Genomic DNA, 12,968 nt, shown 5'->3' with positions numbered 1-12,968 from the left:
TCTCTGCACAGCATTTCTGGAGCTCCTGCCTTGGTCCCCTTCCAGGGGTGGCCATGGTTCTGCTGTCTGTGTCTTGGGGAGCAGTGACTCTTTTTGCTTCATCTTCCTCAGTTGCCTGGGTGGGGCGATGGCCTGCGGTGTGACTAACGTGGCTTTGTCTCTGTCTCCCCCAACCCCCACGCTCCACTGTGCCTCCCTGTGTGGCCCCTCACCCGCTGCCGACCCACAGCTCCGGAAAGGCCCACCAGTCCCTCCGCCTCCCAAACACACCCCATCCAAGGAGATCAAGCAGGAACAGATCCTCAGCCTGTTTGATGACACGTTTGTCCCTGAGATCAGCGTGACCACCCCCTCCCAGGTCAGCCGCGGCCACGCGGCCCAACTCTCTCCTCCTCTTGCTCTCTTGGGGCATGCCTTTCCCTCCATCCCACGCCCTGTGCCTCTGCCTCAAGAGTCGGGAATCTGACTGGAGAGATTGGCCCTGAGCCTTCCTCTCACTCATCGGTTCATCCCTTCATCCGTCATCCCTCATCCGTCTCTGATCATGTAATGTGGCCAGACACAGGGACATAGGCTAATGGTTCTAGTGGAGATAGTCAGCTTAGCAACAGCCTCACGTTTGCATGGATGGTATGGCCAAAAGGGGCAGGGAGCATGGAGGACCTGGGCCAGTCAGGGAAGGCTTCCTGGAGCAGGTGACATTTTCCAGGTGGCTACAAGCAGAGATAGTGGCTTGTGTGTATGCCAGGAGGGCCAAGAGACGGGCTTAGGAACTTCTGGAGTTCAGTGTGTTCATAAATGCCCTAAGAAGACATGGAATGCCCATTCACAGAGGGACAAAGGATGGCCAAGCAAGGAAGGTCACTAGTGGCACTGAAATGGGCCGACACTGTTAGATCAACTCGCAGAGGCCACAGTGTGCTGAGTGCTCCAAGCCTGGTTTCTAAGCCTCCTGGCCAGGCCCTTTACACAGAGGGTTTGGCCTCTTGTTGGGGTGGCTAATCCCAGGCCGGGGTGAGCCGGTGTTGGGGTGCAGATATAGGGTTGCCCCACCAGGGGTGTTCTGGGCTCTGACTCCTTAGCACAAGCTGGGGCCTGGATGGAAGGGGCAGGGCCAGAAGGTGTGAGTGTAGAGGGAGAGATGGTTGGGAGGTGAGGACAGTGGTCCCTGCTAAGAAGGACCCACGGGAGGACTTTGGGTCAGCACAGAGTACTAGGTGTGTGAGGGGTGATGCCCTGCCTCGGGGGCCCAGGAAGCATGGGAGCCTGTGTGCAGAGGTGGCTGAGGCTGGCCCGGGGCACTCCTGGAGCACTGGGGAGATGGGTGGTGAGACCTCCAGGACAGCGTGGCCCTGGGATGCTTGTAGTCTGAGGGACCCGAGTGCTAGTGAGCCCTGACCAGGGGCTGGTGCCCGCACTTACCTGCACGCCCTTCAGTTTTCTGTCACCTTCTGCGAAGGGGCTATGCCCGTGGAGCAGGGCAGGAGCCTGTGGGCCTGCCCTGCAGCGAGACCGCCCTCCTTGAGCTGTCCGTCTACATGCTCACCGCATGCTTCCTTTGCTGCCCTCTTCCCTGCCCACTGAAGGAAACCAGGTCTCTGCCTGACAGGAGTGGAGAGTGTTCACTTTGGGTGCTGGGACCTGGGGCTAGGGTGGGCCGGTCGTCTTCCCGAAGCTGTGCTGACAGGGCTGCTCTGCAGGGCTGTGGTGAGTAGCCTTCATCGCTGTGCCCAGGACAGCCCCAAGCCTGCGTGGTGGGGAGGCTACCTGCTGGAAGAGGGGCTACGGACTACATGGTCAGCCTTTTGGCCTGATGACTGTGTCCCCTTGGAGCATAAAGGGGCAGCTGTCTGGGCCTGGCTGACTTCTGAGAAAGGGAGGGTGATGGAGCTACTTGGGGGAGAGAGGCTACCAGCCAGCGGGTGGGAGGGCTCCTAGAGGCTGTGCACCTAGGGTGCCTAGGCATGTGTTCCCCTAGAGACAGCAGAATTGTCACTGACAGAACACTGACTTCTCCCCCAGGCTCATTGGACAGGGCTTGACCTCAAGAAAAGTTAGTGGATAGGGTGAGTCTGGGGTAGGGGCTTGGGGACCAGGGCTCCTGTCCAGGGAGTGAGTCCATGTGGCCTGGGCTCTTTGAGCTCTGTAGCTTGGCCCCACATAGATGCTTTGTCTCCTAAGCTGTAGGACAGCTGGCATCAAGTGTTCTCAGGACTGAGAGTCTTGGGTCTCTCCTGGTAGGTCTCACCTCAGCTATGCAAGCCCCCTCTGGGGAGCCCCTCCCCACTCTCCGAGGTCTCGGGTCCTTGATGGAGGGCCTTGGGGGGATGAAGGCTGGAGGGCACTTGTTGTAATTGCTGAGTGCCCATCAAGAGCAAGTGGAGCTGGGCTGGCCTGGGCTTCGGGACATTATGGCCCTCTCAGTACTGGGTGACAGTGGGGGAGGAGGACCTGGGCTGAGCCAGCTCCCTCTTCTCTTGGACCTGGGCAAAGTCCTCCTTGGTCCCCAAAGGGAGACTCCACATACCAGATGGAGGCCACAGTTGAGCAAGCCCCTCCTCCCAGGAGGGCAGCATGTCCTCTCGGTACCCGCTGGTGCTGAGCTGGCTCTCTGTAGGTGGCTCTGGGAAATACCCTTTCTCCCACGATTGTGAGGCCAGCTTGCTGTGGGGTTGACTCTCCCAATGTGAGTGGGGCCACCATGTCCCAGTTGCTTCGGGCTGTGCCTGTCACGTGCACGTTCCTGAGCTGCACCCAGACCCACTGAATGGGAATCTCGGAGGTGGCTGGGGTAAGATCTTAGTTTGAACACAGGTGCCACAGGTATTGGGGACCTCACCTTTTCGATTGGGCTCCTAGGCAATGTGGCTGGCTTAGCCCTGTTCTCGCTCCCTGGAGCTGGCTGGTGGATGGGTGTCACCACAGGATGACCTGTCTGTATCGGGTAGTGAGGGGAAGCCAGTGCCTGTCCTAGGAGCCCTCTGGGTCATGTGGACCAGTGTGGTCTTGTCCAGCTCAGTCTGTGGCCTGTGCTGCTTCTAGGGGTTGTGGCAGGGTCTTGGAGTTTGTGGTGCAGGGAGCTGAAAGAAGTACGGTCACCTGGAGGCCTGTGCCAGCCTGTAGGATGGAGACAGACAAGAGATTCTGGGGCTTTGCGTTGCTCTGGCTGGTAGTTGGCCTGTTGCCGATGACTGAGGCAGGTGCTAGCCCTGTGTGGGTGGGAGTACGTGCTCAGGTGTCTGGCGTGGGTGGCACTGCTTTGTGTGTGAGGTGCACGTGTCCCTGAGTGTGAGCACCTGCTATGTGTGCCTGTGTCAAGTGCCCCCTGCCTGTCACTAACTGCCTTCCTCCTTTGCCTCTGCTGCCAAGTTTGAGGCCCCAGGGCCTTTCTCGGAGCAGGCCAGTCTGCTGGACCTGGATTTTGACCCCCTCCCGCCTGCGGTGAGCCCCGTGAAGGTGCCCACGCCCACTGGTCAGGTTGGTCAGAGTCTACCACCCATGGGCCCACTGGCCTCCAGGCCACTGGGCCTTGGGTTCTTGTCTGCCCACTAGCCGTATGAGCCCATGTAGGCCAGGGCCTTTGGGGGTCCTGGGGTCACCAGGCTCTCCTCCCATTCACACTCTGGCCCCCAGCTCTTGTAACCTCCTCTGGTCCTGACCATGGGGGAAAGGAAGAGAGCAAACAGAGGCTGGTGAGAGGATCCTCAGGAGGAGGGTCAGCTGGATACTCACCTAGCCATGTACAGTCTATCCCAGGCCCCTGCCCCTCACCTGGCAGCAGCCCTGTATTTGGGTACTTCCTAGCCTGGGGTTGCAGCCCCTGAGAGGTGTCTATGACTCACCCCTCAGGGACATTAGAGTCTGGACCTGGGCTGCCCTGTGCCTTCTGGGCTCAAGGACCCTAGGTGGGCATGGGGTGGGGTTCACTGGGGACTGCTTGCCTGCCCCGTCTCTAACTTCTGTGCTAACTCTGTCCTTCTCCCTCTGCTGCGCTCAGCCAGTCCCATGGGACTTCTGGGAGGTAAGCCATGTTTGCTCTGTGCCTGTCCCTGGGGTCCTGGGCCCGCCCCCCTGGTTCTGCACTTAGGTATGCACCCGGCCATGCTCACATGCTCAGTGGCTGACCACAGCTGCTTCCCTTCTGTGGGGGCACCGTGCCCCTGGCCAGGCCCTGTGGGAAAGAGCTCCTTGGTTTAGCCTGAGAAGGGAGTCCTCCTCAGTATGGCCTAGTTGTCAGGGTCTGTGAGTGGCCCTAGACAGTGACCAGCTGGTCCCCCAGGATGGACATAGTGTCCTCATGCTAGGCTCTGGCCTACGGGCAGGAGTCGAGGGTCCTTGCCTTTGAGGAGCTTCCTGTTTGCAGGGGCTGCACAGTGGCATCAGGGGACTGTGGGGACAGGAGGAGGGTAAGGAAAGGCAAGCTGAGGCCAAGTACCGTTATATGAGCAGGGCCTGCTGAGGCCGAGAAGTTGTCATCATAACTTAGTAGCTGGGGTATGGAGCTTCAGGGAGGGCATGGGACTTGCCCAATAACTGGTGACAGTTCCTGTAGGAGCAGGGACATGTGTGAAAGTCCTGGGAGCCCGGAAAGCTCCACAGTGTTTCACTCTGGGGGAGGCCTGAGAGTGGGCAGAACCGTTTTGACAAGTGGATTTCAATGGGTGCTGAGCTGTGTGTGGCACACACAGCTTGGTGGTGACAGGAGCGACGAGGTGGGAATAGGTGTCCATTCGGGGTCTGTGTGTGTTCTCCACTGGGCTCTGGCCAGGCTGCTTGCCGCAGGCACCAGTCTCCCCTCTGCCAACACTGGCGGCTCATGCCTGTCTTCTTCTGTCTCGTGCCCTGCTCAACACCTTCTCCCCCTCGCCTCCTGCCCTCCCACCCTGTCCTCCCTGGTGGCTGTCACCAGTCCACAGAGAGTCCAGCGGGCAGCTTACTTTCCAGGGAGCCCAGTGCTGCTGAGGGCACCTTTGCTGTGGCCTGGCCCAGCCAGATGGCTGAGCTGGGGCCTGCCCAAGTAAGTGCCCACCTGCCAGCTCCCCATTGTCCCCCATATATGGGTACATGGCATGGAGGAAGAGCCCAGAGGAGGGTATGGACAGGATGGACAAGGCCACTGTATGCCTGAGGCTGAGGCTGCGGCCATGAGCCAGGAAGCCCCAGGATGGGGCTTACCAGTTGTGCTAGGGGTGGCTGGGGTCAGAGCAGCCCATCTCCCCCTCACCATCCCTGCCCCATCCTCTTAGCTTAGGCCTTCCACAGTGAGAGGGAGAAATGGGTTTATGGTGGGAACTTTCCAGAATTTTCTCGTTTAATCTTTACCTTACACTAGACATTTCCTCCTCTTACAGAGGAAAGGGGAGCTAGGAAGGTTGAGGGACTGTTCCCAGAGCTCGGAACTGGCTGAGTGTCAGTGTGGCCCTAGGGCAGCCTGACTATAGCCAGGTAGCATCCACTGTATCTTGCTCAGGGTCCCATCTCGGTGCCCAGCCTGTGCTTTGTCCTCTTCCGGGAGCAACCTGTGAGGGGCAGGCTGGCCGGGTGGGTTCAGGGAAACTGAGGAGTGAACCTGTGAGAGGGTCAGCAGTGGCGCCCAGGGGCCTGTGCTGGGTTTTTCACTGCATGCCACTCGGCATCCTTGTAGCTGCCAGTACCTTTTCGAGCCACTCCCCATACCCAGGACCTCACCCCTCCTCTAGGGATCCACTCGGTGCTGCCCTGTGTGGCCCCTTTGCTTGTCCTGGTGGCATCGCCCCCACCCTGTGTCTGACCCCATGCCGGCATTTATGTTGCAGCCAACTGACGCCTCGGAGGTGGCAGGTGGGACCCAACCTGCGGCTGGAGCCCTGGAGCCTGGGGAGACGGCAGCAAGTGAAGCAGCCTCTGTAAGACCCAGGGACCAGGCCCCTCTCTTCCCTCCCTGCTGTCTGTCTGTCCATCTGTCTGCCTGCGGCTCCCAGCCCCATGTCTTGCCTGTTGTCCTTGCTCTGTCCAGGTCGCAGTTCCTATTGAGGAGATGGAGGCGGGCTGGGCTGGCATCAGGCTCATACACCCACTTCCCCTGCTTGTACCCTCTGCCCTCCTGGGCCCACCTCCTTCTTATACTGACCTGTGCTCCCTCCCAGAGCTCTCTGCCTGCCGTTGTGGTGGAGACCTTCTCAGCAGCTGTGAACGGCACTGTGGAGGGCAGCAGTGGGGCTGCACGCTTGGACCTGCCCCCAGGGTTCATGTTCAAGGTGAGCCCAGGCTACTGATCCCACCACCTCTAACTGCCACCGCCCAATGGTGCCCTGGGTGTGGGATCACCCCCTTTACAGGTGTGCACGCTGAGCCCCAGTGGCTGCGTGGTTGGTCCAGAGTCGGCCTGCCCCTACATTCCCTGCTACTTGTCGGGCAAGGCAGTGTCTAGGCCTTTTCCTGCTGCTTCCATGCGCTCCTGGTCATCATGTTGCCACATCACACCAAAACCACCCTGAGGCCAGGCACACTTTACAGGGTTGCAGGTGGGACAAAGGGACTTTGAGGGAAGGGGTGTCGAGCTCTCCCCACCCTCTGCAGGTGCAGGCCCAGCATGACTACACGGCCACCGACACAGACGAGCTGCAGCTCAAGGCTGGGGACGTGGTGCTGGTGATCCCCTTCCAGAACCCTGAGGAGCAGGTGAGGCCCAGGTTTGCACCACGGCAGCTGTGTGGAGCCTACCCACTGGGAACCAGCCTGGCTTCTCCCCTGTTCCTCCTTTCTGTCCTTTTCTCTCCTCATCCATTGCTCTCCTCCCTTCCTCCCTTAGTTCTGTCCTTTCCCTCTCTCTTTTCTTCAGCCATTTTCCCCTGTTGTCACATCCTCCCCTCCTCTGTTGCTGTCTCCCTGTCTCTGTCTCCTCTCTCTTCCCTCTCTTTCTTCCTTGAACTCCATGTGCTTCCTTCTTTCAGCTTCCTCCTTTCCTCAGCTCTGTCTGCCTTTCTCTCATTTGTGTATGTTTCTCCATTTCTCCCTTCCCTGCCCCGAAGTATCCCTCCTCCCAGGAGGGGGTCCCTGACCACCCCTCCATGAACCCTCCTGCTCTGCTCACTGCCACTAAGGTGCCCCTTCCAGGCTGTCCCTGCACCTGTCCACACAGGACCCACAGGGACAGTGTGTGGTCTTCCGCAGGACCCCTGAGCTCCGGCTGTTTCTCACCCCAGATGCTCCCAGAATCTTCTCCTGCTATGGCTTCTCCTTGTTCATTAATCTCCTCAGAGTGGCCCCCTCGGGCCTGGGGCTGGTGCAGGATGCATCTTCTAGGTTGGGACAGGCCGCTCTATGCAGGTAGCTGTGACCCCTCAGCAGGAATTTCACTGTGGAGATCGAGTGAGCCTTTGTGAGGTGGGGGTGCCCATGCTGGTGTCCGAGTGATGCCACAGTACATAGGAGTCCTGGTCCGACTCTGACCCATTTACTTAACACATCATGGGGTTTGTCAGGGTGGCTGAGGGTAGGAGGAGGGCTGGGTTTAGGGTGAGGCCAACATGGGTGGGGGTCCTGGGCTGGGAGTGAGGGCACCAGTTACTTCCTGAGGTCACACTGAGCTGGCAGGTTGGAATAACAAGGATTTCCTGGGCCTGGTGCCGAGTCAGCTGATTCTCTTAGACCTTCATAGCTCCACTGATTTCCCTAGGGGCCAGCCCTGGGCTGGGTGGGGTTTTCAGAAGCAGAATCCTGGCCCCCAGCCCATAGCGGGAGTCATCTGGGGTGGGTTGAAGTGGCTTAGTATAGGACATATGAAGGGTCTGTGACAAGGCAGGTAAGGATGCAGAATGAAACAACAAAAACCTAGGTGGGTCCCAGGCTTAGCTCAGCTGCAAGGGCAGCGAAGGCCTCAGCTCTAGGCCAGGTGTATGGCTCCTGCAGGCTCGAGGTCACAATCTGGGGCCGGGGAGGTTGTCATGATTCCTGGGAGGGGTCAGGATTAGGGCAAAGATGCAGCTTGAGTTGGAGGGCTTGGTGGGGCAGCCTCAAGTCACTCTACAAGCTTTTGACTGGTCAACGCTCAGCAGAACTTTCTGGAATAGTTTGTCGAAGTCTGGAAGGACAGGTGATATCCTCTTCAGTGATGTGTCCTCTGTGGGCACTCTTAGGCTGGGATTGAGAGAGTTGTTCAGGCACATACAGACCAGGTGCAGCAGTCAAACTGCTTTTCCAGAGTGAAGAGGACTGGCCAAATGACAAAGAGTTAAATCCACCACCTGCTGAAGGGCAGGTAGCTCCTGGGGCAGTTGGGTTTGGGTCTGGGGAGATTAGCAGGGAATGCTACCTGGAGGGTGTTCTTTGAGGGAGTGTGACAGGCTAGAGGAGATGAATAGGCAGAGGAAGGAACATCCTCTCAGCAGATCCCCAGTGAGGTGCATACCTAGTAGAGTCCAAGTGCCCTCCTTCCCCGTCTCTATTCTACCTGGGTGCTCCCCCCCCTCCCCCTAGGATGAAGGCTGGCTCATGGGCGTGAAGGAGAGTGACTGGAACCAGCACAAGGAGCTGGAGAAATGCCGGGGTGTCTTCCCCGAGAACTTCACTGAGAGGGTTCAGTGAGAGCAGAGGCTGGTGCAGCTTTCCGGGCATGTGAAGAACACCTTTTCCTGAAAAATGTGTGTTTTTTTTTTTCTGTTTTCGTTTTTAAACTTTTGGAAAGCAAAGGGAAATTGAGAGGAGAGACCTAAGCCAAGAGGTGTTCTCCCACAGATTCGGTTGTTTTCCAAAGAGCCTGGTTTGGGCAAGTCTGGTGGAATCACCTATGTTCCTGAAGCTGCTGTGTCCCCTAGTTGAGTTCCTAGCTGCCCCCATCCCTGCCCACACCCTCTGGGTGTCTGCTGCCGCTTGTGTGCCTGGCTGCAGGGCGGGACCTGGGGGCTGCAGAGCCACCGTGCTTGCCTGAAGCTTCGGTTGTGCCATGTGGGCAAGGGTCATCCTTTCCTGGCAGCTGCTGTGGGTGGGGTCCAATCTCTCCATACATCTTGGACCCAGATAACCATCTGGCCTGGCCCTGCCCCGCAGACCGTCTGTGTGCTGTTTGAAAATAAATCTTAGTGTTTAAAACAAAATGAAACAAAAAAGCTGACAAAAGCTCTCAGAAATTGTGTGTTCATTTATTTTTCTCCCTCCATTCCTGTCTGCTGTGCATTGTAACTGATTATCTGTGGCTTTTCTACCAGGACAGTCCACCCCTGCAGGACCTCTGCCCCAGCAAGTGCTGCTGGGCAAGAGGGCAAGAGGCTCGATGCTTGGCAGTGCCCTCATCAGCTGCATGACCACCACTTACTTTTGAGATAAGCTGGGCCCAGAGCCAACAGGGCTTCAGCTCATCCTCTGACATTTTTTACCGGTGGTTGGTTGGGTTGCAGATGATGGGGATAGCAAGGTAAGACAAGGGGCTTGAAGAGCCAGCTCTATGCCAAGAAGTCCGTTAGGTGCTGCTCTAAGTGACATGATTTAATATGTGTGAGAACTTGGGGGTCAGGTGCCAGGACTCCATGTCACTGAGGAAACTGAGGCCCAAGGAGATTTGGTGGCTTGCAGGTGAGTGGTGGGATGGGTCTGAACTTGAGCAATTGGCCCAGACACATGAGGAAGACCTGAGAGTGTGCCAGGAAGCTGCCCAGCTTCTCCCTCTTTGTGCCACTTGCCTCCCTTCCCAACATCAAGTGTCACAGGCTGGGGCTTGTAGGGAACTCCCTGCAGGAGGTGGGAACCGGCCCTGCTGGGACAGCACCCAGAGGCAGGGTGGCTGGGCACAGTAACCCTGCTCAAAGTGAGTAAGCAGCCAGCCTAAAGCCTGAGTTGTGCTGAGGGCCTGGGAGTTGAGACGCGACCAAGTTGTCCATCCAAGAGAATTCATTCAGTCTGGCAGCACCTTGTCAGTACTTACGGCCTCTCCATTTCTGTGCCCAAGGCCATAGTCTGCACAGTGGCCAGCATGTCTCAGTAGTCCCCATCCCCTGTCAGGGAACGCTCTGTTCTCCTCCTGCCAGCTCCCAAGACCCTCCACAGCACCTCGGACGCTGTCCAGCCTGTGGCTGGCCTCTTGCTCCTCGTCCTTCATTGGATTTGGTAACAGAAGCATTGCTTCTCTTGGTCCCACAGGCCTGGGGACCCTCAGCTCTGCCTCTGGGAAGTTAGGTGTTCACACCCTAGCTCCACCTACCCCCAAGCACCAGGTTCTGTGCAGGCATGTGACCGAATATTGGTTTCATTTGCAAACCTTGATTGGGCATCCTTGCTGTCCAGGTGGGTGGCCACTCAGGCTGCAGCCCAGCCCCTGCACCATGCTCTTACGCCCACTGCCCTATGGGTGTTGGCTTTGTCTTTGAGTTGGGTCCCTAATGGTCCCGGGTTTGACGTCTGCACACTGCATGGTGCAGAGCAGACTTCCACAGAGGGGCAGGGAATTTCCTTCCCCAAAGACCCCGGCAAATCTTGGCCTCACTGGCCTGAACTGAATAAGGTCCCCAGTGCTGAAGCAGTTGCTGTGGCCAGGGGTGGGACCTCTGAACTGGCTCAACACAAGATCTAGAGCTGGAGGTGGGGCTGGGCTGGGTCGGGGAGGGTAGAAACCTGAACAAAAATTGGGGTATGGCTTCCAAGGAGAAGAGGGGATGGATTCTAATAGCTCCAATCAGGACCAGGTAGAGACTACAAGTAGGTCTGTGAGTGTACGTACTCCATCCAGTCCATCTAGGGCTGACTTCAAGAAGATCTGTGTGTGACCAGGGAACGTAATCCATGTTCAAGGAGAAATATCCATCTGACCTCCCTGCCCCTCACCACCTGCATGTCCCAGAAGCTGTCCCACCACTGGTAACAGGATAGGTAGTGTAGCTTTCCTCAGCCATTTGGAGACGTGTGGCCAGGCAGGGGACACCACCATGTCTGTATAAATTCAGTCTCCTGAACATCCACTCACCCACCATTTCCCAGATAGGCACTGAGATGAAAGAGATTAAAATGTGTTTAGTACCACTAACGTGCTCACAGTTTGGGGGAAGGCAGACAAGAACAGTTAAGACCTCAGCAGGGACTGTCATGGTGCTGTGTTCAATGTTCTAGAGACAAAAAGAGCCACTACCCTGGCTTCACATGGGAGGAGGTGTCTGCTGAGCTATTAGAGTGAATGGGGTTTCCCAGGAGGGGAAGTCCCATCTCAGGTAGAGAAGGCAAGTCTGGCCAAGAAGTCGGCGGGGTTGGAGAGGACTGTGGGGTTCCAGCTCCTGCTGGGGAGCCTAGAGCACAGCAGACGGGTTGAGGCTGAGGGGCATCGAGGTGGAGACAGGCCAGGGAAGTGTTGAAGCCACCTGAGGAGAGCTTGTAGTGAAGAGAGAATGAGGGTCCAGAGGGTGTCCTGACCGCCAACATCAAGAGGAGGGAGGAAGGAGAGGTTTCGCAGCACTGACTGCCAAGGGGCTGTGAAATACCTTCTTCAGAGAGAGTTAACTTCTTCAGAACCACTTAGTGGGAAGGACGGGCCAGACAGCCGTGGTTGGCCTGCTGTTGGGTCCCCAGGGCTCTCTGGGAGAGGTTGCTGTGGGCATCCCTGAGGACATGGAAGCTGACAAAAACGTCCAGGCCTGGCTCTCCTTATATGGAAGAGCAAATCACCAAGGAAGGTCCTTCTCAGTATAACGTAGAAGGATAATTAAAAACTGAGCATGGAAGCTGCCTTCCTGACAGTCCCTGATTACAGGTGAGGACCCCAAAGGCTGGTGGGAGAAAGGGAGAAGACATTTCTCTTCTCCCAGGCAACCAAAGTCAACACCCAGGAGCAAAGAGGATGTCCCGGCTTGCTAAAAGAAAGGCTTAGAATCCCAGAATGGGCAGGGGCCATGTACCCCAACCTGTCAACCTCAAGTATTTAGCTCACATCCCAGAAGCACCCTGCCCTGTGTGAACTGCCGGGGGTGACCAGGAAAGAGGCAGCTCTTCCCCCAACGAGGTGATAAGCTCATGGTAGGCCAAAGTTATACACAGAAACCACCCCAGAGCTAATACAATAGGATTCTCTTTCTTCTGGACGCATGCTACAACACCCCATTTTTATTTTGGTAGGTCTAGAGGACACATAGTTCCTATACAGTGGAGTCATGGAATGGGCTGGGGAAGTGCTGGAAGGTCATCCCTCATGATGAGCTGGTGACCTGAAATCTATGGGTTCAGGTTGGTGTTCTCACCCAAGCTTCAGGTGGGTGTATGTAACTACCCAACTTCCCCAGATGCCCATGGCACCTCAAACTTCATGTGCCTCTAAGCTGGGCTTGTCAAACCTGGGGCATGCACTCGATGCTACTAGGTTCCCACCTAATATTCATCTGTTCCTCCTCCCTAACTGAACTCTGATTTTGTTCAAGGTACCAATGAATTCCACTAAAGTTATTCAGCCTTTCTTTCAGCTTTGGGTGGCTTTATGACACAGTATTAGCCAATGAGATGAGGGAGGGAATCACTTCCTAAATAAAAAGCCAAAGCCTTCTTAAGAGCAAGTCCACTGCCTCCTTCCCTGCCTGGAATGAGAGCTGGAGGTGCAGCCACCATCTTGTGACCCTGAAGCTACATACTATGAGGATAAAGCCACTCACTGAGGATGGCAGAGTAGTAAGGTAGAGGGACATCATTGCAGAGTCATATTCATTCCAACCTGACTGCCGTCTTCTGATATTTTTGTGTGTATGTGTGAAAAACCTAAGTCCATCATATTTGTGGGGGTTTCTGTTCCTAATTGCTCTATGCTCCCGTGTTTGTCACAAGTCCTTTCATTGGCCTCTTAAAGAATTCTGAATGGTCTCTCTCTCTCCCTCCCTCCCTCCCTCTCCTTCCTAGTTCAGGTCTTGCACAAGTTCCTCCTGCACAAGTTCCTCCTGCACAAATGTGATAATGTCCTGGTGGGTCTTGTTTCCTCTGTGGCATCTCTCTCTAGTCCATCCCTGGCATGTACCATGGCTGCCAGG

General features: G+C 56.6%; 1 protein-coding gene across 30 annotated transcripts in view; it reads left to right on the top strand.

Moving 5' to 3' along the window:
* Nucleotides 1-9,107, top strand: part of BIN1 (bridging integrator 1) — a 51,846-nt gene extending 42,739 nt beyond the window's left edge. For 6 of the 30 annotated variants that reach the window (XM_019717963.2, XM_019717960.2, XM_019717967.2 and 3 more), the window contains 8 exons: nucleotides 230-358; nucleotides 3,370-3,477; nucleotides 3,998-4,021; nucleotides 4,910-5,017; nucleotides 5,796-5,885; nucleotides 6,126-6,236; nucleotides 6,559-6,660; nucleotides 8,458-9,107. In XM_019717963.2, the coding sequence (XP_019573522.2) occupies nucleotides 230-358; nucleotides 3,370-3,477; nucleotides 3,998-4,021; nucleotides 4,910-5,017; nucleotides 5,796-5,885; nucleotides 6,126-6,236; nucleotides 6,559-6,660; nucleotides 8,458-8,565 (780 nt within the window). In that variant the 3' untranslated portion in view covers nucleotides 8,566-9,107. The remainder of the gene's footprint in view (nucleotides 1-229; nucleotides 359-3,369; nucleotides 3,478-3,997; nucleotides 4,022-4,909; nucleotides 5,018-5,795; nucleotides 5,886-6,125; nucleotides 6,237-6,558; nucleotides 6,661-8,457) is intronic. The other 24 variants (XM_019717971.2, XM_074334401.1, XM_019717973.2 and 21 more) reach the window with 13 other exon arrangements.
* The last annotated feature ends 3,861 nt before the right edge of the window (nucleotides 9,108-12,968 follow it).

The sequence above is a fragment of the Rhinolophus sinicus genome, linkage group LG01, assembly GCF_036562045.2.
Source record: "Rhinolophus sinicus isolate RSC01 linkage group LG01, ASM3656204v1, whole genome shotgun sequence".
NCBI lineage: Eukaryota > Metazoa > Chordata > Mammalia > Chiroptera > Rhinolophidae > Rhinolophus > Rhinolophus sinicus.
Note: the sequence above shows the minus strand (reverse complement) of the source record. Positions and strands in the feature narration are given on the sequence as shown.